We start from the raw sequence: 23,041 nt of genomic DNA, 5'->3' as shown, positions 1-23,041 counted from the left end.
TTTTGCATTCCTGTTGAATTACATCTGTCCTATTTTGTCTCTCACTTTCATATTTCTACATCATTTATAAACCGTTCAGTGCTACTTTGAGGTAATTCTGTGTAACATTTGGAATGTTTTGCATGTCTTTGTGGCTATTCTTGGCCTCTTTTTTGTCTCCTCTTGGTCATTTTATGTCTCATATTGTGTATTTTGTTGTTTTTATTAAGTCACTATTGACATTGACATTTAACTTAGATCATTTAGTGCCTCATTTTGGTCATTTTAAATCTCTTTATAGCTATCTTGTGTCTCTTAGAGGTCATTTTGTGCCTCGTTTGGGTTGTTTTGCACTTCTTTTTATCATTGCTGGGACATTGTGGTTGTAAAGAGCTGCTGATTGAAGATGGGATTCCTGAATAATCTCTGCTGAAAAACTTCATCGTACCAGCTCAATGAACAATAGTATTCTGACCAACATATTTTGCATTTATTATTAAGTCATGCATATTGAAACGAAAACCATAAAAATATTTTCATCATGCCATTAAAGTATCTACTTTAACTCACCAATTCTAATATTTACAGTGGGTTCTTTAAACTTCAAACATCGCTGTGCAATTTATTGATTTATTCAGTTTCATCTCAATCCTTTGGGTGGCAGCATTGGTTCACAAAAACACTGAAAAAGTTATGCATGGTGTTTTGAATGTCATTTCTAAATAAAGTAGGGGTAATGGATGAATCTCATACTGCTTTGCTTTGTACTCCCTTAAATTTGTCCAGTAGAGAGGTGCATAGCTTTTAAATTTATACCCAAGATTAATTAATGTAACATGGTTTTAGTGTTGAGTTCAGTTGACATTCGATGCAATTTACTTCTCAAAAGTCCCACCAATACAGATGGCTCTCTATAATGACATTTAAACTGTGTGGGTGCTTTAAAAATAAATTCATCCACTAAATGAAATGCTTTTTTTTACATGTCTGTCTGACTGTCTGTATATTAGATTAACTTTGTTGTTGTCAGGAGGCATCTTAAGCTTTAAATTTCTTCTTCTATTGCAAAGATCTTCTTGGGTGCAAACTTATAATGTGTTCTCAGAAGAAGACTCTTAAAATCTTATTATACTATGCAACAAACTGCAGGCACAGCAACCTAATGACAATAACAAGGTGCAAATGGCCTGATTTCCATTTTTTTTCTCTGTGTTTTTGAATACTGCTGCCTCATAATGTTTCTACACTAGAAGACGTCTATTGCTGTAACTACTTTAGATAAATTATGTTATGCAGGGTGTGATTTTGTGAATTATGTAATTGAGATATCAGAACAATAATATCCCACCACATACGAAACACCCTCAGACCGCAACACAGTGTTCTTCCCCCTGAAGCCGTTCGGCTCTATGATTGGCCAGAAGGGAGGGGGCGTTGGTATAAAGCAAGAAATTTGGGCGTTTTTATTGGTCGCCGCGACGCCACTCAAATTGTTGCCTGGCGATGTGCTCGCAGCTTGTCAACCGCACGATCCAGTTACTGTAGCTGCCTGCTGCAATGAAAATATCGTCGTTGGTGGGTGGATATATGGGCCCAGTTCCATCATTTTTCCCCCCAAAGAGTGACTGAGTGAGTAGTTTAATTTATCATTACTTAGATGAGACTGGTCAGCTCTGAGTTTAGCGTGAATATGTTCAGTAAAAGCTCAAAAACAGGCGCGCTTGAGGGTTGTTTTTAGCTAATTTTCCGTTTTTTTCTGTATTTTGGGAATCAGCAGAGCACCTAGAAAACACAGCTGGCTCAATAACTAAACTGAGTCCGGGCTAGAAAGGTGTTTACATTAGGCAATTTGTGCTAAGTTGGTTCTAATGGAGTCGTACGTGTGACTTGTTGGATTTTTTCTCTGCTGCTCTGCATTGAAAATGTGGGAGCTACATTCATTCTGTGGGCAGTCGTAGCTAACACACACACACACTCAGTCTGCTGAACGGACTGTACAGTACCGAGCTCCAGTTCCTGTTAAAAACAATGATTTGACAGCCACATTTCGCCCTGTTACGTGTGTTTAGTTGCTGTGAAAGATGTGAGAGATTTCTAACAAGAAGCAACAGGACAAGTGCACATGAAATATTTTCAAAAACAGCAGCAATTGTCACATTTTTGTAGTCATAATGCAACATTTTTACCAGAAATGTAAGCCTGTTTGTTTTGTTGTTGTTCTAATTTTGTGTTGTTCTCACAAATGGCTGTCACATTACCTCAAATGTCAGTGACGTTGTTTGCTGGAGCCTTTATTTTTTTGCAAAATTCTCACCCTTTTGTGCAATTTTCATGATCACAGATGCATAAGACAGACAAATCACAGTGCATTGATCTTGTGGAGCGGTTTAAGGGTCTGTTTTTTTTAATTCCACACACTCACAGTCCATTACCACGCATGAGTCATTCTGTTGATAGAGACGAAATATATGATCCACAGCGATGCCCAGTGCATTCCTGATCATATTAGCCTTCTAGGTGTGGGCCTGGTGAGTAGTTGGCTAAAATCTGCCTCTGGAAAACAATAGACTGCATGCCACCCCGCGTGGGTTGTGAACTGAAAGGATGAAGGAAGCACATTAACACACTCAGGTTTACAAACAACAGGCATTTTCTCTAAGGTGAAAAGTGTTGATCGTCCTCCTTAAGTTTGCCTACACTTGCTATCAGTTTGCTTGTGCTGAGGGTTTGCTGCTGAGTAAGATAAGGGAGTAACAGACCACACAGCGATATTTAGCGTTCTGGGAGACACAGTTTATTTTGGTGCCGAGGTTTTGCATAGTGATGAGCAGCTCCTGTGCCCACAGCACTGTAGGAGACTGGGGAGTGTGAGTAGGCAAGTCCTTGAGCTTTCCAGCAAGGAGAGGATGAAATGGAGAAAGTGGTATCTAGAGTCTTATCTGATTCAATAAAAGTGTGTGGATACCAAAGGAGAGGCTTTGATCACGTTAGGAATCTGTGTGATGCTGATTTACTCTCTTGAAAAGGTAGGAATGCACGAAGAAGCCTTGTTTTTTTAGATCATTTTCATAAGATGTAGTAAATTATTTAATTTTCAAAGCATTAAATATGACACCTTTTATTTACTTAATTTATGCTGAAGGGACGCTGCACGGATTTCACACATTAGGGTCCATTTACTCAGAATGTGGAGTGCTACACAGCCTGTTAAAACAATTGTACAATTTCTTCTGTAGCTGCCGAGAAGAGCTGAGAAAATAACCCTGATGATATAATCAGGGTTATCTTGAGTAATGCTTAAGACTTCAATTATTCGGCAGAAAGCCTGCGTTATAAACTGGGGGCATGGAGTTTGAAAAATGAGGGCATTTGACAGGCAGGGAAGGTCTAATAAAAGATGGTGTTAAATTGCTTTCTGGAACTTGTAGGAGTTTTTGGAGCTTGAATCTTGACGGGGACTAAAAGTCATGTTATCTCAGCCTCTGTTGCAGTGATTTTTAATTTCTTTACTCCACCTTTCACAAGTCCCCCAGCTTAAAAGAGGTGCAATACTACTGCTGCTGAAGCCCTTTAAACTCCAGGAGTACCAGTTTTATGTCACTGAAGTGCCCTTTGTGGAGCTTTTCTGTCATATCTTCTCTTGGAAAAAGGACAAACAATCAAGCTGGCAATTTTTGAATCCATTTTCACAGCGAATAGTTGTGTTGGTATTTGTGATATTTTACCCGCGGTTATTGACCGCACTAACCAATTTGCTTTTAAAGGTAAGTGGGAGGATACTGTGTGTATTTTAATTTGGTGCATTTGTTTTGTGCAGTTGAAGACAAGCGACTGAGGAAGGCATGTGGTGGATATTATGGCTTACAGCAAGCGTTCGCCTCTCAGGAGCCGACAGCTGGCCGCCTCGTGTCATCCTGTAGCCGGGGCCCCTGTGCCTGAGCTCCATGCCCCTCACACAACAAACCTTTTGACTTCATGAAGATCCCTGACATTGGTGATGTAATGAATAAATTTGAAGTCCTTGGGATTGTGGGTGAAGGTAAGAGTGCACATTTACTTAAACTGTGACAATCTGAAAAGGCTTTTCTTGTTAACACTTTTGCTCTGTGACAGTGATGGCTCGTTCAGTGAAGCTTTCAGCCACTGTTTTCATGAACACTTTGTGGTAGAGCCTTTCAGTGATTGTTTTTAACCAATTTCCCTGTAGAGCAAGGCCATTAAAAGCCTGATCTGTACAACTCAGTAAAGTCAAGGATGATTTTTGTGTTTATTTATAAGAAAGAATTTTAGTGTGAAAAACTAAAGGTTGGTGCTGTGGCCGGAATTCATATTCTTGTGTTGTTTGGGTAATTCCGCTTTACTGTAATAAATATGAATGACTCACTGTGATTTGATAATTAATTTCCCCTGAAATGCATCTCCTGGCTTCTCTTTTGCCCTGAGCCACTTGGTTGATACAAAGTGGCAGCAGCCCTGAGGTGAGGCCACCCACTTGTCCCAGTTTTCACACCCCTACTCCCACATCCTAGAAGTTTTATAATGTGTGTTTAATGTGTCTCTAAAAGACACAGGGAAACTTTGAGCTGGATTTTAACGGCGGAGTGCCAGTCCAGCGATGAGTCGATCTGGAAGGAAGTCAGCACTTTTAGTGGCACATTAAACTGTAAAGTTGTAGAAGTTTTTCAGTCCACTCTCCACTCGCCGCCTTTGCACTCACGGTGCAGTGCGCTCCACTTGATCCGGCAACATAGATTTTTCCTCACCGATCTTGAGGTCAGTCAATTTTGTTAATGATTTAAAACTAAGTGCTGCATGTGGGCTCACCCCGGCAATTAAAAATACACAGAATGTTATCATGAACCTCCAGCTCCTTATCTAAGGAAAAAAACTGAATACTTTTGGTGGTTTTGCATCTTTTAACACATAACCTAAAAAAAAGTGTTTTTTCGTTTCTTCTTGTGCCGTCATCGTCAAAATTTTTCCTACCTCAGAATGGGTCTCTGGCGGGTGACAACACACAACATGAAGCTTGATCGAGATGGCTTATTTGGAAGATATCTGTGCGTTTTCCTTTAGTTTTTGAAAATCTCATAGACAAATATGTCTGCTATGCTTGAGTAAATGAAACCCCAATCAAAAATGATTTACTTTTTTATTCTCAAATCTTATGCAGGATAAACCCTAATCTTGTGGCAGCGGATTTGACTGTGCAGTGTGATATCATGGGATGAAATAGCACACCACTTTTAAGGAGACTTCGTGATCTATATTACTTATACGTCACTTAGTGATATCATACTGCTGCAAAATATAAATCACTAAATATTATAGGACGTTATATCACATGAAAAAACCTAAAGAATTGGCATGTTGATTATATACATAACACTGTTTGGTGCTTTTTAGTACTCGTTGGAAACACCATCATCCACGATGCCAGTGGATGAACATCAGATATTTGGTATACAAGAAGTAACATTAAATGCACATTATCTAATTGCGTTTGCTCATTTTTTTGCCTTTTAGGTTTCATTTTCTGTTAGGTTAGCTGTTTGCTATAAAGAATTCAGAGCTTTTTAATAGCGAAAGAGCAGCAACATCTGCACACTGACTGTCATAAATTAATAAGTTTCTTCTACTTGGTGGTCCTTGCTTCTTAGAATGAATGAAAACCACTGTCTTCTTCAACTGCATTTATCAAAACAGTGACAGCAATATAAAGAGAATCCAATTAATTTGCAGTCAGTTTTAGGTCTGTTTCTAATCTGCGTTGGTATAAATGTAAATATCTTTGAGCAGTCCTTTGCAGAGAGTAGATGACTTCTGTAGCTCTGATGTGTGTGAAGAAGCACAGAGCAGTTCGTCATATGCCTGCTCAGTCCAAGAATTCCTCTTGAACCCTCAGGGGATGTGTGTGTGACTGCCAGGGTCGATAACATCAGAACTACAGTAGCTTGCCAACACTTGTGTCCTACTTTCTGAACCACCTGTCCTTTTACAGCGGGAGGATGTTTTTCTTTAATTCATGTGAACATATAAGAAGCATTAAAAAGCTGATGTAAAATCACTTTGTGGGCTCTTTAGTTTCCAGACTTGTTAGCATTATTGGTCAGCTCCCTTTATGTAACAATGAGAAACCATATAAAATGAGACGGTCTTTGTTTATTCATTACGATACATCATACTGGCATGTCGATTGCGCGTCAACATTTTAAAGCTGAATTTGTGTTGTCATTTTTTTATTATTTATTGAGAGTCTGGTTCTGAGTGAAATAATTTTACTTGAGAGGGAAAAAAGTAGTTTGGAATGCATGAATAAATTGAGCTAATCATGCCGTTTGCTTCTATTTTAGGTGCCTATGGTGTTGTTCTGAAGTGCCGACACAAGGTAAGGTCATATCCTTATCCTTGTTTTATTATGCATTTTATGTAATGTATTTACCACACGAACAAATTGTTGCAACAGAAAAAGCTTTAAAGAATGAAGGAAGTTGTAACAAATCTGACAAAGAGACCAAAACTAACTAATACTTTGTGTATAACCAGAGTTAGGTAATTCCCCTTAGATGTAGAGCTCCATTGTTTATGTGAAAACACCAATGAGCAGCACCTTACAATGAACTGGGGCACTGTAATATATCCTGAGTTAATCTCACATACTCTGCCATGGTGCTGTAAATATTCACTACAGCACCAGTGTGGACTAATCCATGGCTGAGAGTAGTCAGCCAACAATTGCACAATTCACTTCTGTTAGAGTAACATTTGCTAAAAACAACAGCACTAAGCTGTTTTTGTTCTTTAATATTTAAAATATCCTTCAGCTGTTTTTGAAGCATGTCTTCAGTTGAAAGCAACAGGACTGGTACTTAGAGATACAGACTAGAGCTGCAATGAATATTCACTTAATTTATTAGTTGACAACTATTAAATTAATTGCCAGCTATTTTGAGAATTGATTAGTTAGTTTGAAAAAAGCAAAGTTCTCTAATTATAGTTTCTTAGACATGCATTCTCTGCAGCAGTAACCTTTATATCTCAAGAATGTGGACAAAGCAAGACATTTGTCATCTGAGGCTTTTGGAAACACAGATTGACACATTTCACATTTTTTCAGGCATCATTTTATAGACTGAGCAACTAACCAGTTGACTAAGAAAGTAATTAACAGATTAATTGAAAATGAAAATTGCTATGATTTGATTTAGGATTTGGGATTCAAGAGTTTTTATTTGTTATATGTTACAAAAACATAGGGTATGGGCAGTAAAATGCAGTGGGGCTGTTAACGGCTGTGCGATAACAAGAAGACATGATAAAAAAAAAAAAACCTTCCCTAAAAATAGAAAAAAGTAGTCATAAATAATGAGGAGAAAAGAGATTGTTAAACTTAAGTGCAGTGTACCTTGTACAAAAGCTGGAGTGTGTGTGTGTGCATGTGTGTATATATATATATATATATATATATATATATATATACACACACACAGTGGTGGAAAAACATTTTCAGACACCCCATACATTTACATGTATATCACTCTTAGGTCCATTCTTCAAGTGCAGTTTCTTTTAGTACAGTCACAGCCATAATACTAAATAAATCCTGAAAAAGCCATTAAAAGCTTAAAATTGATTGGTCCCATAAAAAATAATACATTTTGAGTATTGTGTCATTATGGCAGAATTTAGTTTTGTTAGTTTTTCTTGGAAACAATAAACAAAAAGAATATCATTTGTATTTGTTTCTGTCTGTCTAATACAGCCACACCTATTGAAACACACATATATTTATGTTTACATATATATTTACATTGTGCCAGTGGGCTGTTTGACATGATTTGGATTTGAACCCAAGGTCAGAGAGGGGATTTATACTCTTTATGGGATTTATCCATAATACCAAAACGAAAAGCACCAGCCTTATTCTTTGAGTGTGTTGGTTCAAGGGTCTTGTTTGTTTAATAAGGACAACAGGATAGTTTGACATCAAGTTTTTGCTTGTTGGAAGTTAAGAAAGCTTCCAAGAAAACATCAGATCTTGATGATGTTTTTTAAATGTGGTTTGTCTGGAGCAAATACCATGCACCTGGTCAGTCCATTTCAGTTTGCCAGTAGTCCCTGTGCCTCACAATTAAGCCCCTTTCAAACATGCAATGTTTTCCATTAGTCTGAGAGCATTCAAATATGTTTGCTTCATGTCTGCATGACCACCTAATTCACTTTTCTCTGAAAGTCATGACAGCAGTCTTTCTAGGTCAGGCCTAGTATCATTTCTGTATTAATTTCAACACTGCACAAATCTGAACTACATGATGCTGCATTAACAGATTGGCAGACACAAGTGGCGTCTATCTATTGCAAACTGAAATGTCCATACAAATAAAACTTTCCTGCAAATGATGACAGTCTTTAACAAGTCAGAAACCACTCCCACCAGTAATGAATGTCATCCTGGTTCGGACAAAACGTTAACACAAACTGAAATTCAGCTGTTGTTTCCAGCTGTTTGTATGAGTTTTCCTTCTGAGTTTATGAGATAGCTACAGCCTCAAACAGCAGCAGGACCATCCATGTGAACATCTTCAGAGCTATAGAGCTGTTGCCTGGAAAATCCAGACTGACTTTATTTATGTATTAATATCAGTACAAATAAAGGCAGTCTGGCATTGTGATGACAGGAGACGATTTCAAAAAGGAGGGGCTAACGAATGCAGCTTGAACGAGAAAGAACCAATCAGCGTAACACGGATGTGACGCACAAACAAATCGACCTTGTAGTCCATGTAGTCCAAACAACAATGGCATGCAGCCAAGAAAGCGTCGCGGTGAATGATTACTGCCGTTTTTGTCACAAAAATCAGCGAATACATGGGGTACTCTCAAGTACAACACTTATTTTTGAAAAGGCTACGCAACAAAAGACTCTTTCCGAACGATTAGCGGTGTTAGGAATAACTTTAAATCGGAGCCAAACCAAGTCGGTGCGTATGTGTAAAAGTTGCTTAAATTTACTCACACGTTTGGAACGGGATTTTCCTCTGTACAAACAATGGCAAGAAGCCGAAAGTAACGAGGCATCCACTGCCTCCTCATCGTCGGAAACGTCAAGTGAAAAGAGGCAACGACTAACGCCATCCAAAACGCCAAGAGACCACAAAAAGATTCGCTTTGGCCCCCCTCCTCCTCCTCCTCCGGCATCATCTTTATGGGTAATCCAGGCGCTGAAGATGACGCAGCATTAACTCCCGCCTCCCGTGCTATGATTGGTCGTATCAAACTGTACCGGGACGGAAACGCGATTCAATTCGCACAATGCCAAACTGACTCTCCTGTATCTCCTAACATGGAGATAGGAGATTACATGGAGATTCAGTTTGGATTTTCCAAGCTAATAGAGCTGTGTACATTGGTGCACATCACACAACAACGTTAATGTCATTATTTAGGCTGCTTATAATTACAAGTTTTCCTGACATGGAGACAGGATTGGTCAGAATCTCACATCAAGTTACACTGTGTGCTTTTCTTCACCACAGACAGGTGAGCTGTCACACACAGTCACAGATTATAGGCTACAGTTAAATTCTTGATATGCTATCCAATTTTAGTGTATAATAAAGATCGTTTGCATACCGTGGCTCTCTTCATCACTGTTGAGGGTATGTCTGAATGAAGACATGAGGAACATCAAAATGATCTATGTTTGAATTACAAAATGCTGTCACTTTAACAAACCGATGAAACCAACAATGTAACCTATCCCACGTCTGAAAGGGGCTTTACTGAGATGCTCCCACAGAGATAGCTGGCTGTAGTCGTTTCTCTTTGCTCAGGTTCATCACTGAAAAAGATCTGCTTTGAATGGCAACAAATTGATCAACTTAAATTCATCCTCTGCTCCATTTGTTTTCATTCATGTAAAAGTGTCTCTTTTAGATTTGTCTTGATGCCGTTAATTTTTAGCATAAGAATACGGAAACCAAAACAAGAAAAGAAAATAGAAGGACTATGAAAAGCAGACGACCCACACTGCAGTAATAGCCTTGTCATCTCAGTCCATTTAAGGAAGAGGCTGTGCCAGGAATTGACAGCAATCCAGTATGAATAAGAGAGACTAACTGCCTCCTACTTACAGAGATCTGCAGGAAAGAGACAAAACACTTTCTCAGCCTTTCTAATCAAAATCCTTGATGTTTTTCTTGTTCTGCAATTGCTGTGCATCTACTTCCATTACAGTGTTTATTGCAACAATGATCTTACTTAGTGCATCCATTATCTTTGTTTCTAATGCCAGCGAGTTAGGTTAAGTGTAAAAAATGTTAAAAAAAAACAAAACAGCAACAACAGGGAGACTTGATGTTAAGCAAGCATTTGGATGTCCGGAAAACAGAGGATAGTCGTGCTGTAAGCCGGAATCACAGCCTATGATTACCGGACTTTATTATTCAAACTGATTGATCATAGTCCCAGGCAGCTGCAAATGCCAATGTCTCCATTTTAAACAACTGAACTCCACATCAATAGGCCTCAGTTAGGCTTACACAACGGATGGAGGCTACTTGCTGTTTTCTATTTATTTGTGCAATAATCGATTATCAACACAATTGCAGTATTCGACATCTTAATTTTATTTTACTGGTGAAGTTTTTCAGAACTGCTTAGTTCAAAATTGTTGGTTTATATTACATAGTCACAGATGTATCTGTATAACATGCACACCAGTCAGCCACAACATTTAAACCACCTGTTCAAGATTATGTAGGTTCTCTTGTACCACCAAAACAGCTCTGCTCTGTAAAGAAATGGACACAGGACCTCTAAGGGATGTCGTGTTGTGTCTGACACTGGGATCCTTTGGGTGCTGTGGGTCTTGTGGGTTTGGCTTGTTTGTGGCATATCCTGTAGATGCTCAGACACATTGGGATCAAGGCCTCATGCTCTTTAATGTGCTCCTTGTGTTGTTCTTGAGCAGTTTTTGCAGTCTGTTGGGGGAGGGCACTGCCATCTGGGAGGGCTGTTGCTATGTGTGGGTGTGCTTGGTCTGCAACAATGTTTAGGTGGGTGGTACTGTCAAAGTGACAGCCACAGGAATGCCAGGACCCAAGGTTTCCCAGCAGGACATTGCATTGCAATGAGATGATCAATATCATTCTCTTTACCTGTCAGTGATTTTAGTGCTGTGACTGATTGGTGTACATGTGCTGTGTTGTAGATGATAAATAAGATGCAATTGTGATAGAAATACTAAAGAATTTATAGAAAGTGCTGCTGTTGCCCAGTTTGGTCACAGTTCTTTGAAAAACAAATGCGAAGAATCCATATAAAGAATCACAACGTTGCTTCTAGGGTGCTTTAATTTGCCTTATGGATGTTTCATTATTAGACTCTCAAACTCTATGCAATATTGATATTCACCTCAAATATCTACATAGGGCTCCAGTTAAAGAGCACAATTCATGATTTTTTTTTCTCTTTCATTTAGCATGTAGTAGCTTATTTCGGCATGTAAGGAGACTGCAAACTTACTAAGTCAAACAGGAGTGTATTTCTAGCGCAGAAAACACTGCTCCTACCTGCCTGAAATGCCTCGTTTGAAGTCCAGGCTTTTCTTCTGTTGCATGTCTACATCAACATGTAACACGTTTGCATAACCCCTGCCTTTTGGACAATTTGGCATAGTCTCAAACTGAAAATGAGCACTTTCTTCTCAGTCTGCCATTATTTTTCATTAGAGCCACTTCTGCTAGGGATACATCCCAGTGCCCATCGATCTGTGGTTACAGCACATGACCAACGTTACCCCAGTTTCATTGGACTAGTTGACTAGTCAGGGCACACTGGGCTTTCCAGACATAATGAGATGATTACCCTGGGAATGTCATTAATATGTTCTTTTTGAAATACATTACACATGAATACTATATTTTTGAGCATCTTTGTGGGAATATTTTTGATTTAGTGGTGCAAACCTCAAGCAAAGAAACAATGATTGATTAGCTGGTGAATATAGTGGAACATTTGGCAACAAAGATGAAATAATCCTTTTGGGAGTTGATGGAGCTCAACTAAAGCTAAGAGAAAGTGAATACTGAGTCTACAGTTGGATGCAGTGCGGGATGTCTGATTTGGCAACATTTGTTTAATGTTTTCAGCTTGTAGCCCCACTAAACAATCAGTCTATCAGGTTTAAAGAAATGTTGCATTGCAGTCCATGCCAGCAAATCTGTACAATGTCAGCATCTCTTGCAAACTGAAAGAGAATGCTCCATATTGTTGGAAACAAGCTACCGGTAGTTGAGTTTTATTTCCATGCTTTATGTAAATGATTAAAAGCAGACAGGTTTGTTGAAAAACCAGGTGAGCAGCATCTTTTCTTGATCCTGGAAGATGTAATCAGTCTGCGGGATCTCAGAAATGAGCAAGTATGTAAATCAAATGGTTTGCTTTCTGCAATGTGGTGACAGTGCTGTAGTTTAAAAACTACTAAAGAAATCATTCACTAGCTGTATTTCCATCAGTCGGTTTGACATCAGTGTGTAAAGCTAATTTTTAATTAAATCATCACTTTTTTGTTATTTCTTTAGCACATAAAAAAATCTTCTCGAAGTCTGACATTTAACCTCACATTCTTTGGCCTTGTGTGCACTAAAATTGCAATAATATATGCCGTTTTGATAGAATATCTGTTGGCCACTTTATCGTTTGACGTGTGGAACCACAGGAGGATGTATTCTCTGGCTGCAGATCAATGTGGACCAGTGCCATCTGGAAAATATTGTATTGCTAGTGTGAATGAACCAACATGTTTTTTCAAGGGCTAACTCACAGATCTATGCTGCATAATTATGTGTGCATACACACAGACGCTGGAACACAGTCAAGCACACACCTCATGCATGCAAACACACATGTGCTGACTCTCACATAGCTGAATAACGCATAAGCCTACCAGGGGTTGGACTGTGCTGTGACTGTGGGCAGGAAAGTGTGCTGGCCAGGCAGAGAAAATGGCTGCATTTCTATGTTGCTGCAGCTGCTCGTTCTTACAGAACATACTTATTTCAGTGACACGCCCCTCGGATTTGGTGTGTACATGTGTTGAAGAGGAACAATTAGATCCAAGAAAGATCTGCAGCCAGATATAGAAAGGACATAAATAGACGACAATACATTCACTAGTTTCCACACAATAATTGAAATCTATTTAAAAAGCTGGTGAAAACAGTGTGCATACCCCACATCTGCTTTACAGAATCTTTACACAGACAGTCAGCTGGTTGTGGTGTACAGAGGTGACACAGATAGAAGGATGTGTCAGAGTTTGGTGATGACATTATTTTTCAGATGCAGTAGTCTTAACAGTCAAAATAGATGTGAGAAGCGTGCAAGAATGATTTATATGTGGATTTCTTGCCATCCTTGGTATTATTCTAGCAAGAGTTTTTCCTCTTTGTAGATTGATACTCAAATAAAATCACTCAATCAAGATAACAAATTAGACCCCGAGTTGTAAAACAAAGTTTACTGTTGCTGTGTGTATATTGTGTAGATGTTTGCTGCAGTGACAATGGTATAGGACTCAGCGATGGAACAATTAATCAACTGATGATTAATAGTGCTGGTTCAATGCCATTTTAGGATAACTGGCATCAGCTGTCACAGTGGCTCCTGGTCCCATTTTCAGTGATTTATCTACAGGAGAAGTCTGGTTTATATGTATATAAATTGTATATATTGCATACACCATTGTGCAGGATTTCAGAAAATGTAATTGAGACAAATGTAAATATGGGGTTAATATATGCTTGATGTAGCATCCTCACACCATCACCTCACTCTTGGCAGAGAAACCCCTTGTCTTAATAATGTTTTTCAATACTTTAGCCTCACTCAGTCTTGTACCACAGCTTTTACATAAAAAGCAAACCCACGCTAAACCTGCAACATGCAGTTAAGTCAGGAAGGGTTGAGCACACTGGGACACACAGAAGCTTTTGCCTCATCTTTTATTAATTGCTTGTCTGTGTAAATGCATAACCACAAGAAAATGTTTGGGTTAACTAATTCTTTTTTTGGCCCACTCTCTGTTGGGAATACAGTGTTTTATTGCGGTGTGATAAGAGGAAATGAGGACTACCTCATTCAAATAGTTTGAAGGATGCCACTGCTTCATATCTACCTTTTGCCAAGTGAGCCACAAGGATGCTCCAGGACTCTCTTTCCTCTTGATGCTTGACAAACCCTATCAATTGGACTAATTTATTGTAAGCTAGTTAAGAGGCTGAGTAATGCTCGTGTAGCCGAGAGATGTCAGTGTGCAACTGTTTTTAAAATAAATTGAAGCTACAGATTTAAAAAAAAACAAACAAAAAAAAAACACAATTTTTACCAGTATGACTACACATTCTAGAGACATTGTAATAACTGTGAATGTGGGAATAAATAGTGTGAAAATGGTAGATTGTACATTCATTGCTGTCCAGAACAGCCGCTCTTGTAAGTGTAGTGGAAGACTGACAGGAACCAAATGGAGAAGACAGGCACACATAGTCGTGACAAATTACAACAAAAAATAACCAGTTTTGGAGGGTAAGAGAAATTGTTTGACACTTGCGTAGCCAAACCTACCTCGACAGAGCTGTGTGAGCGCTGGAGAATAGTCTGTCTGAACTCACTGTGCAAGAAACACACGCTAAACCAATCACATCGTCATCTTTGAAAGCTTTAAACCCAGGAAAATAGTGTTGGACCGGAACTTATTTCGGTGAAACATGCTTGGAAAAGGAACCTTTTCCCATAACCAGTTGGCGAATATACAATAATGTCACAGTTGGACAGCAAATGTTTTAAACATATTTGTAAAAGCTTGCCATTTTTTGTGTGTAGGTTGGTGCTAGGAAGTTGTTTTTTACTATTGCAAAAAGGATTTTGAAAACAATAACATGCAGATAGTGGAAAGGGAGGAGAATGCTGTGTGAAATGTGCAGCCAATGGCAGGTTTACACCCACAGCCTGCATCCGGTGAGTCAGAGCAGTCAGATGCAGACCCTTCCAATTCCCATGCTGGAAAGGTGTGTGTGGTGAGAGACAGGTGTCTAAAGCTGCTCAACCATACTGACAAGTAGCTTCAACAGAGTGTACTGATGCCTTTAGTTGTTAAGATGTCAATGTCTGTTCTTGTTGGATCAAAACAAAGAATCAAGTCATCCTGAAGACACACAATGTGATTTGTGAAAATGAAATAAATTGTAAAAAAGTGTTGAATTTAATTATTTATGACTGCCAGAACTATTGTTTAATATTAATTACACTGAAAAACCATATTACCCTATGAACTGTAGCTTGATAATAACTCAGAATAAGACATTTTCAATCTTGTGCAGTACATTCTTAGTTATAATATTATTAAATATGTTGTCATGTATTTTCTTTGAATGAACCCATGCTCAGTTTGTTGCTTATAGAACTTGTATTTTCTGAAAATCCAGTATCAGTTATTTTGCAAAGTGAACATGATAATGTTTGCTGCTGGGGTTTCGATTGTTATTTCACAGTGTTGACGATACTGAGAATATCAGGACGTGGAGTGGAAACCACCCTTTCTACTGGCTCCAGTTTGACCCTGAGTTCAGCGACACATCATGGAAGGCATGTTTGCTCAGTGTAGATTACAGATTCCTCTCATGTCGCTCTGATTGAGCCCAGCAATAGACTGTTTTACATTAAGACTAGAAGGTTTCGGGCACTTGTTGTAACACAGCAAAGCTAATGGAAAAGATTTAGTACTGAATGTAATCCTTTTATAGGCTTATCCTGTGTGACTGAGCCATGTTGATGTTACAAAACTAACAAAAATGTGTTCTATGTAACTAAAAACTTCGATGTCGTCAGACTAGTACGATGCATATTTTCAGCTTTGCTTTACGTAGTGGTAATATTCTCATGTCACCATACTGCAGTATTCATCCAAAAAGAAGCTTCATAGCAACTGAGTTTTATCTCAGTGTCCTTGAACATGTGACCCATTTTCTGTTTGTCATTAGTTTCGCTGATATACTCCCATTTAACTGTGGCACCTGTTGACTTACAAACAGACTTTGTGGAAACTTACTACCGAGGCACATCAAATTCAAAGACTTCTCTCGTGCATATAATCTAAATCCTGGATAAAGTTTGTAGACGACCAGTGGTGGATTCTGTAGCATGTGGCGGTATGTGAACTGTAGAAGTGAGAGGGTAAACATAGCTGTTGTATTTGTTTAAGCGTGGAACACCTCTTCGGAATGTGCGCTACACACATCAGCACTCTGAATGTGCATCCCATGAACTAGTTTCCCAAGTCGCTCTATCTGCAGAGGTTAAACATTGACAGACTATAAATATATCAGATTGTAAGGTCTGAGGCACTGCTTTATGTGCTATATGTCTTTATTCATGTATAGAATAAAGCTTCATTATAAAAAGCCATGGCCATGAACACTATAATTGGATTTCAACCAGTCAGTCGTTTATACATGCAGTCTTTAAAGTATGTGACATTGCTGCACCACAAAAAAAAAATTTTTAGTGCAGATGGATATATGAGATATCAGTATACCTCCAGGAAATTTTCTCCACAGTTCATTAATAAAATTCTAATGGCACACAACGATTGCAACATGAAGATGTCTTGAAAGAGATTGCAGAGCAGGTGCGTGAGGACTCATCTTCTTCGCCTTTTCGTTTCCATATCAAAAGAAAACATAAGTACAGTCTGCATATTAAATCGCTTTTGGTAAACCAACGCCTGCTGTTTGTTTTTGTTGACAGTATATAGGCTCCTTACCTCCGCACCTAATTGCCTGCTTGGTATAAAGTACATATGAAATAAGAGCTCATTACAGTGTTGATAGAAAGCACATAAACAGCAAGTGTAAATGCAGGACTCGGTTTATTGTCCAGACAATATATCCATATTGCATTTTATTACAGTGTACAGTAATTTTTTATTAGATAAATGCTTTATGAAATATGTATTGAGATTGTATATATTTACATTGCATATGAATAGCACATTTTAGTATATAGTACACTGTAAAAAAAAAAAACTCCACAAAAGACTGTGAAAATCGACCAGAAAAATATGTTAAAACCACTGCAATGCATTATAAAACAGTGAAAATAATGACAAATATCTGTAAAATAGTGATGTTTTAAGTAATAATATTTTTGTAATTTTATTGTAAATAAACAAATGACAGTTTTGATGATGTTTTGCACAGTTTTGGTACAATTCTTGTACCAACAAAAAATAAATGTAATTTATTGTACGTGATGCCTGAGCAAGTACCTAGGACTCAAACATTGATGGATATTATCTGTAATTTAAGAAAACTGGGAAAATCTGTAAAATGCTATTAAATTGCTCAAAAAAATTACTGTTAAAACAGTTTAAAAACACAAAGGTCTTGCATTTATGGGAAATGGAGCAGCTTGAGCTGCAGTGAACAGTGAAGGAGTGAGCTGAGAAGGACCCAGGAACTTTATATGTCTGCACATTCTATAGGAAGCAAGGACTTAGTGTTACATTTAAGCCATTTTAGGGCCGAAAGTGATTATCTTCATTGGAAAAACTCCTAAATATATAGCTTTGATACACAGAGATGACTTTTTAGGGGTTTAATTGATGACCCAAGAGGGAAATTGCAAAGTGCATGACTGTAAATCCTCCAGATTATGCTAAAAAACAACAATAATGAGTATGATTAAACTCAAATGCATTAGTTTGCATTCTCTGTCCTACCACAAAGTGTGTGTTTTTACAGTAAGTCAGACTAAAGGGAGATGACGGTATTCTGATAATTGAGCATTAGGTTTAGAGTTCAGCACTTTGTCTATACATGTGTTTAAAAAGTAAGAAGATGGTAAAGAGGGTGGGGTATTTCTGCAAGCGCAGTTACTAAAACTAAGGCTAATGGTATAATAAGTTTATTGTAACACCAGGGTTGAGTTAAGTTGACTGGAAGATGAAGAGAAAGGCTGCTGAACTTTATGCTTCATGAGAAGAGAGGACAATGACATGATGGCATGAAAATCAAAGGGAAAGACGCTAGCTTCAGAGTTGATTGTAGATAGAAATACCTTCTGACAGGCATGTCCATGCATTACGTGACATGCAAGAAGAAACAGACAGCTGAGTAAACAAATAAATCAGTTTCCCTCAATAAGTTGGTACTTGCATTAATTAGGCGGCAAGAAACTTTGCAGACAATAAAACACACTGTTCTCAGGTTGTATTGCATAATCAATCACGGTATGAAATGTAAACAAGCAGTTCTGTGAGTTGAGTGCAATTAACACAGCAAGTGTTCTACTGAGCAGCAGAAAGCATCACATGATCACATGAGTCATCCTATTATTAGCAAGTGAGCAAGAACATATGTGGCACATGCCAAAAGCAGTCTACGGGCACAATGCTCGCTTCTTATGGTGAACGCTGCTGGCAGCTCCACTGTGGCGTGGGGTTGTATTTTCCTGGCACGGTCGAGGTTCACAGAAGCCCCGAGGGCCAAAGACATGCCAAAATGAAGCCATTCTTAGAAAACATGTTCAGCCAATGGTGAAGCAGCATGTACGATCCAGTCAGTGGCGTTTTTTAGAATGATGCATCCAGTATGAAACCTTATATCATTGCTTGTTTATGTAGGAAATGCCATCCTGCTTTTTAGGTAATAAGCTCAACAGGCACTAATGTCTGTATAGTTTCCCCTCGCGGTGTATCGCTCTCAGCCTTAGGCACCTCACTTCTGTGCCAGCTAGCCTGGCACTGTGGGCGCCGCTGCTACCGATCAAGTCGATGAATAGAGCACACATATAAAATTTTAATCAAATTTGTACCACTCTGCAGTTATCTGTATCTGCTCTTCATCTTGTATTAAAAAGTAAATTAGTCACCAAAATGTCTTCGACTCTCTGACTGAATTTTTAAGAAAGAGTGAAAAGTTCCCAGGAATAGCTTTTTAGGAGGACATGACAGAGTGCAACAGAAAACTGCCATCTTTTGTTCATCCATTGATGCTTCTGTCTTGTAGTTGCAGCTTGAACTTCAAAATTTAAAAAAACAATTAAAACAACACCATCAATGACAATAAAAGAACAATTTTGAAGAGGTAAATAACAGACAGTGTATATATATATATATATATATATACACACGTGGACAAAATTGTTGGTACCCCTCAGTTAAAGAAGGAAAAACCCACAATTCTCACTGAAATCACTTGAAACTCACAAAAGTAACAATAAATAAAAATTTATTGAAAATTAAATAATCAAAAACAGCCATTACTTTTGAATTGTTGATTAACATAATTATTTAAAAAAACAAACTAATGAAACAGGCCTGGACAAAAATGATGGTACCTCTATAAAAGATTGAAAACTATTTGACCAGAGTGACATGATTAACTCAGGTGTGTCATTTAATTGACATCACAGGTGTTTCCAAACTCATAATCAGTCAGTCTGCCTATTTAAAGGGAGACAAGTAGTCACCCTGCTGTTTGGTGAAAAGGTGTGTACCACACTGAACATGGACAACAGAAAGCGAAGGAGAGAATTGTCCCAGGACATCCGAAAAAAAATGATAGACAAACATCTTAAAGGTAAAGGCTATAAGACCATCTCTAAACAGCTTGAAGTTCCTGTGACAACAGTGGCTCATATTATTCAGAAGTTCAAGACCCACGGGACAGTAGCCAACCTCCCTGGACGTGGCCGCAAGAGGAAAATTGATGACAAATTGAAGAGACGGATCGTTGGAATTGTATCCAAAGAGCCCAGAGCAACCTCCAAAGAAATTAAAGGTGAACTCCAAGGCCAAGGTACATCAGTGTCAGATCGCACCATTCGTCGTTGTTTGAGCCAAAGTGGACTTCATGGGAGATGACCAAGGAGGACACCACTGCTGAAAAAAACTCATAAAAAAGCGAGACTGGAATTTGCAAAAATGCATGTTGACAAGACACAAAGCTTCTGGGAGAATGTCCTTTGGACAGATGAGACCAAACTGGAGCTTTTTGGTAAGGCACATCAACTCTATGTTCATAGACTCAAAAACCAAGCATACGAAGAAAAGAACACTGTCCCTACGGTGAAACATGGAGGAGGCTCAGTAATGTTTTGGGGCTGCTTTGCTGCATCTGGCACAGGGTGTCTTGAAAGTGTGCAAGGTACGATGAAATCTGAAGACTATCAAGGCATTCTGGAGAGAAATGTGCTGCCTAGTGTCAGAAAGCTTGGTCTCAGTCGCAGGTCATGGGTCTTCCAACAGGACAACGATCCAAAACACACAGCCAAAAACACCCAAGAATGGCTGAGAGAAAAGCGTTGGACTATTCTAAAGTGGCCTTCTATGAGCCCAGATCTGAATCCCATTGAACATATGTGGAAGGAGCTGAAACATGCCATTTGGAGAAGACACCCATCAAACCTGAGACAACTGGAGCTGTTTGCTCATGAGGAGTGGGCCAAAATACCTGTTGACAGCTGCAGAATGCTCATTGACAAATACAGAAATCGTTTAATTGCAGTGATTGCCTCAAAAGGTTGTGCAACAAAATATTAAGTTATGGGTACCATCATTTTTGTCCAGCCCTATTTCATTAGTTTGTTTTTTTAAATAATTATGTTAATCAACAATTCAAAAGTGATGGCTGATTTTGATTATTTAATTTTCAATAAATTTTTATTTATTGTTACTTTTGTGAGTTTCAAGTGATTTCAGTGAGAATTGTGGGTTTTTCCTTCTTTAACTGAGGGGTACCAACAATTTTGTCCACGTGTATATATATATATATATATATATATATATATATATATATATACTTAACATAGGGTCTAGCATTAAGGTAAAACATTACTTAAAATTTAAAGTTATTAAAAAACAAGTCTTATGTCATTTTAAAAATACACAGAGAGCTTTACATTTGAATTAAGAGGCTCCACAATTTATTGGCATAAAACAGAAAATGGTATAATCGGTACTTTTATGGGACATGTACGGAACATTTAAAAGAAAAGCAGTAATCTGACTAGATCATACAATGAAAGGAAATCTCTGAATAGTGAGGACCAAGGCTTATGCGAAGCTCTATAAGCAAATAAAAGAGCTTAAAATCCCTTAGGGTCGCAGCAGTAGCTTCATGTTTCTAAGATGCCAACGCCTGAAGAAATAGTTTGACATTTTGGGAAGCATTCTTATTCATTCATGCATTCTTGAGAATTTAGTAAGAATATTGAGACTACTCTCATGTCTATTGTGAAGATGATGCTACTGCGACCACCTGTTTTCTTAGCTCTGAGAATGGCTATGTCCAAAAATAGAAGTGGATCAATCAACACCTTAAAGGCCAGATCAAAAAAGATGACCAGATGTTGGTAGTCACATGTTTGCATTACATATTCTATTGATCTCATCATTTTAAGTAAGAAGCTTGTTCATAACCTATATGGGACAGTTTCGCCACTCAGCAGCCATCTGGTAACACTGCTGAGCACTTATTTGAAGCTAAAAAGACCAAGTTTCTATCTAAATGAATGGGGAGAGAGTCATAACTGCCATTTCAATGGTTACCTGCATCGAATCGCCAGTAAACTGATAAAAAGTGCTCTAAAATTTGGGGTTTAAATAGTATTTTTCCCCGCAGATTATAATTCTCCTGAGCATGTTTCATGACACAGTCCTTGCTTCTGTGCAATACAATTTTTAAAAAGTTTTAAGTTTTGATTGTTACAAAGCAGGCACACTTTCTGGAAGCAGGGGTTTGACATGTGTCATATAGCCGCCATCTTCGGTGTTACAGAATTTTCCCATAGATTTCTATTCAGGAGTCTTTAAGTGGTGAGAGTCTCCCTGTTAACATTTCTGTCTTGCTACACAGTAATGGGCACATTGTATGGAAATGGGATCCTATAACAGTGTAACTAACATTTTGACATTCACACAAATTTTGGACGATGATATAAATAAAAATTTGCTGGAATGTATGTGGAGTCACAGATGGATTCTGAGATTTATTGTATAATAAAAAGATTAAAACTGAATTCCGAAAACAAGCACTAACATTCTTGGTTCATAAAAGAGGTCAAATGAACCATAGTAAACTAAGGGTATGATATCAAAATAACTACCAAACCAACTGTACTGACCCAACAAAACTCAGACTTAACCTGACAAAGAATGAATCCAAAGCTATCTTAAATACAGAATATCTACAAATTAATTAACCCCAGTTCCCAATAAATGTGGCTGACACTTGATACGCCTGTTGCTTTCTAAAATCCATATTTTTCCTGAACCCAGCTGGATGACCCCGGCAAGAAGCTTAGACTCTCTACAGCAACAGCAGTCTAAAAAGATTTAGTACAACTCCGGATAGCTTAACATAATGTTGAATTTACAAAAGATAACCAAATGTATGTGCTACTCTGTTTAACTGATATACTTTGAACGAATGCCAAATGACACGAGTATGTTTTATGATTTCTGATCATTATATGTATGTTTAATACGGCTGACAAAAAAGCTCAAAAATAAGTGAACTAAAATGTGTTACTGACTTCACTTGTCTGGTTGCAAGAGCAGCCATCACATATCTGGGATGTCATATTGTTTTTTACTTTGCACACACCCACATCTAAAAATCTGTCACCCTAAATGTCAACTATAGTAGCAGGACTAACTGCCTCCATCATTATTACATGTAAGAAAACTGATCTCAACTGATTTGGGCAGATATAATCACTAATAGTTGAAGATAAGACAGCTGAATCTAAACATATCATTATTGTTGAAATGGCTAAGCTTGACAGAAACTTGCATTTTGCAGTTTTCTGACTACATGTAAAGGAGACTGTGAAGGAGAAACACAGGTGCGATGTCTCATTATGGTGTGGCCATTACGTTTTTCTCGAACATTTTAAATTCCGGAGTAATTTAAACCTTTACCTTGACGTGTGATTCATAAATAATCGACCCTTTAATGCTGTGTCACTTTCCCGCTGAGAAAGCAGCCTGCTGGAA

The 23,041-nt window shown here is 38.2% G+C and overlaps 1 protein-coding gene across 1 annotated transcript in view; it reads left to right on the top strand.

Annotated features, from left to right (window-relative positions):
- Nucleotides 1–1,461: 1,461 nt before the first annotated feature.
- LOC110955347 (cyclin-dependent kinase-like 5) overlaps nt 1,462–23,041 on the top strand; it is a 50,685-nt gene continuing 29,105 nt past the window's right edge. The window contains 3 exon segments of the mRNA XM_051947672.1: nt 1,462–1,608; nt 3,797–4,018; nt 6,333–6,367. Coding sequence (XP_051803632.1) covers nt 3,955–4,018; nt 6,333–6,367 — 99 coding nt within the window. The 5' untranslated portion in view covers nt 1,462–1,608; nt 3,797–3,954.

This window comes from Acanthochromis polyacanthus, chromosome 4 (assembly GCF_021347895.1).
Source record: "Acanthochromis polyacanthus isolate Apoly-LR-REF ecotype Palm Island chromosome 4, KAUST_Apoly_ChrSc, whole genome shotgun sequence".
In the NCBI taxonomy this organism is placed as follows: domain Eukaryota; kingdom Metazoa; phylum Chordata; class Actinopteri; family Pomacentridae; genus Acanthochromis; species Acanthochromis polyacanthus.
This window is presented reverse-complemented; position numbering and strand designations above follow the sequence as displayed.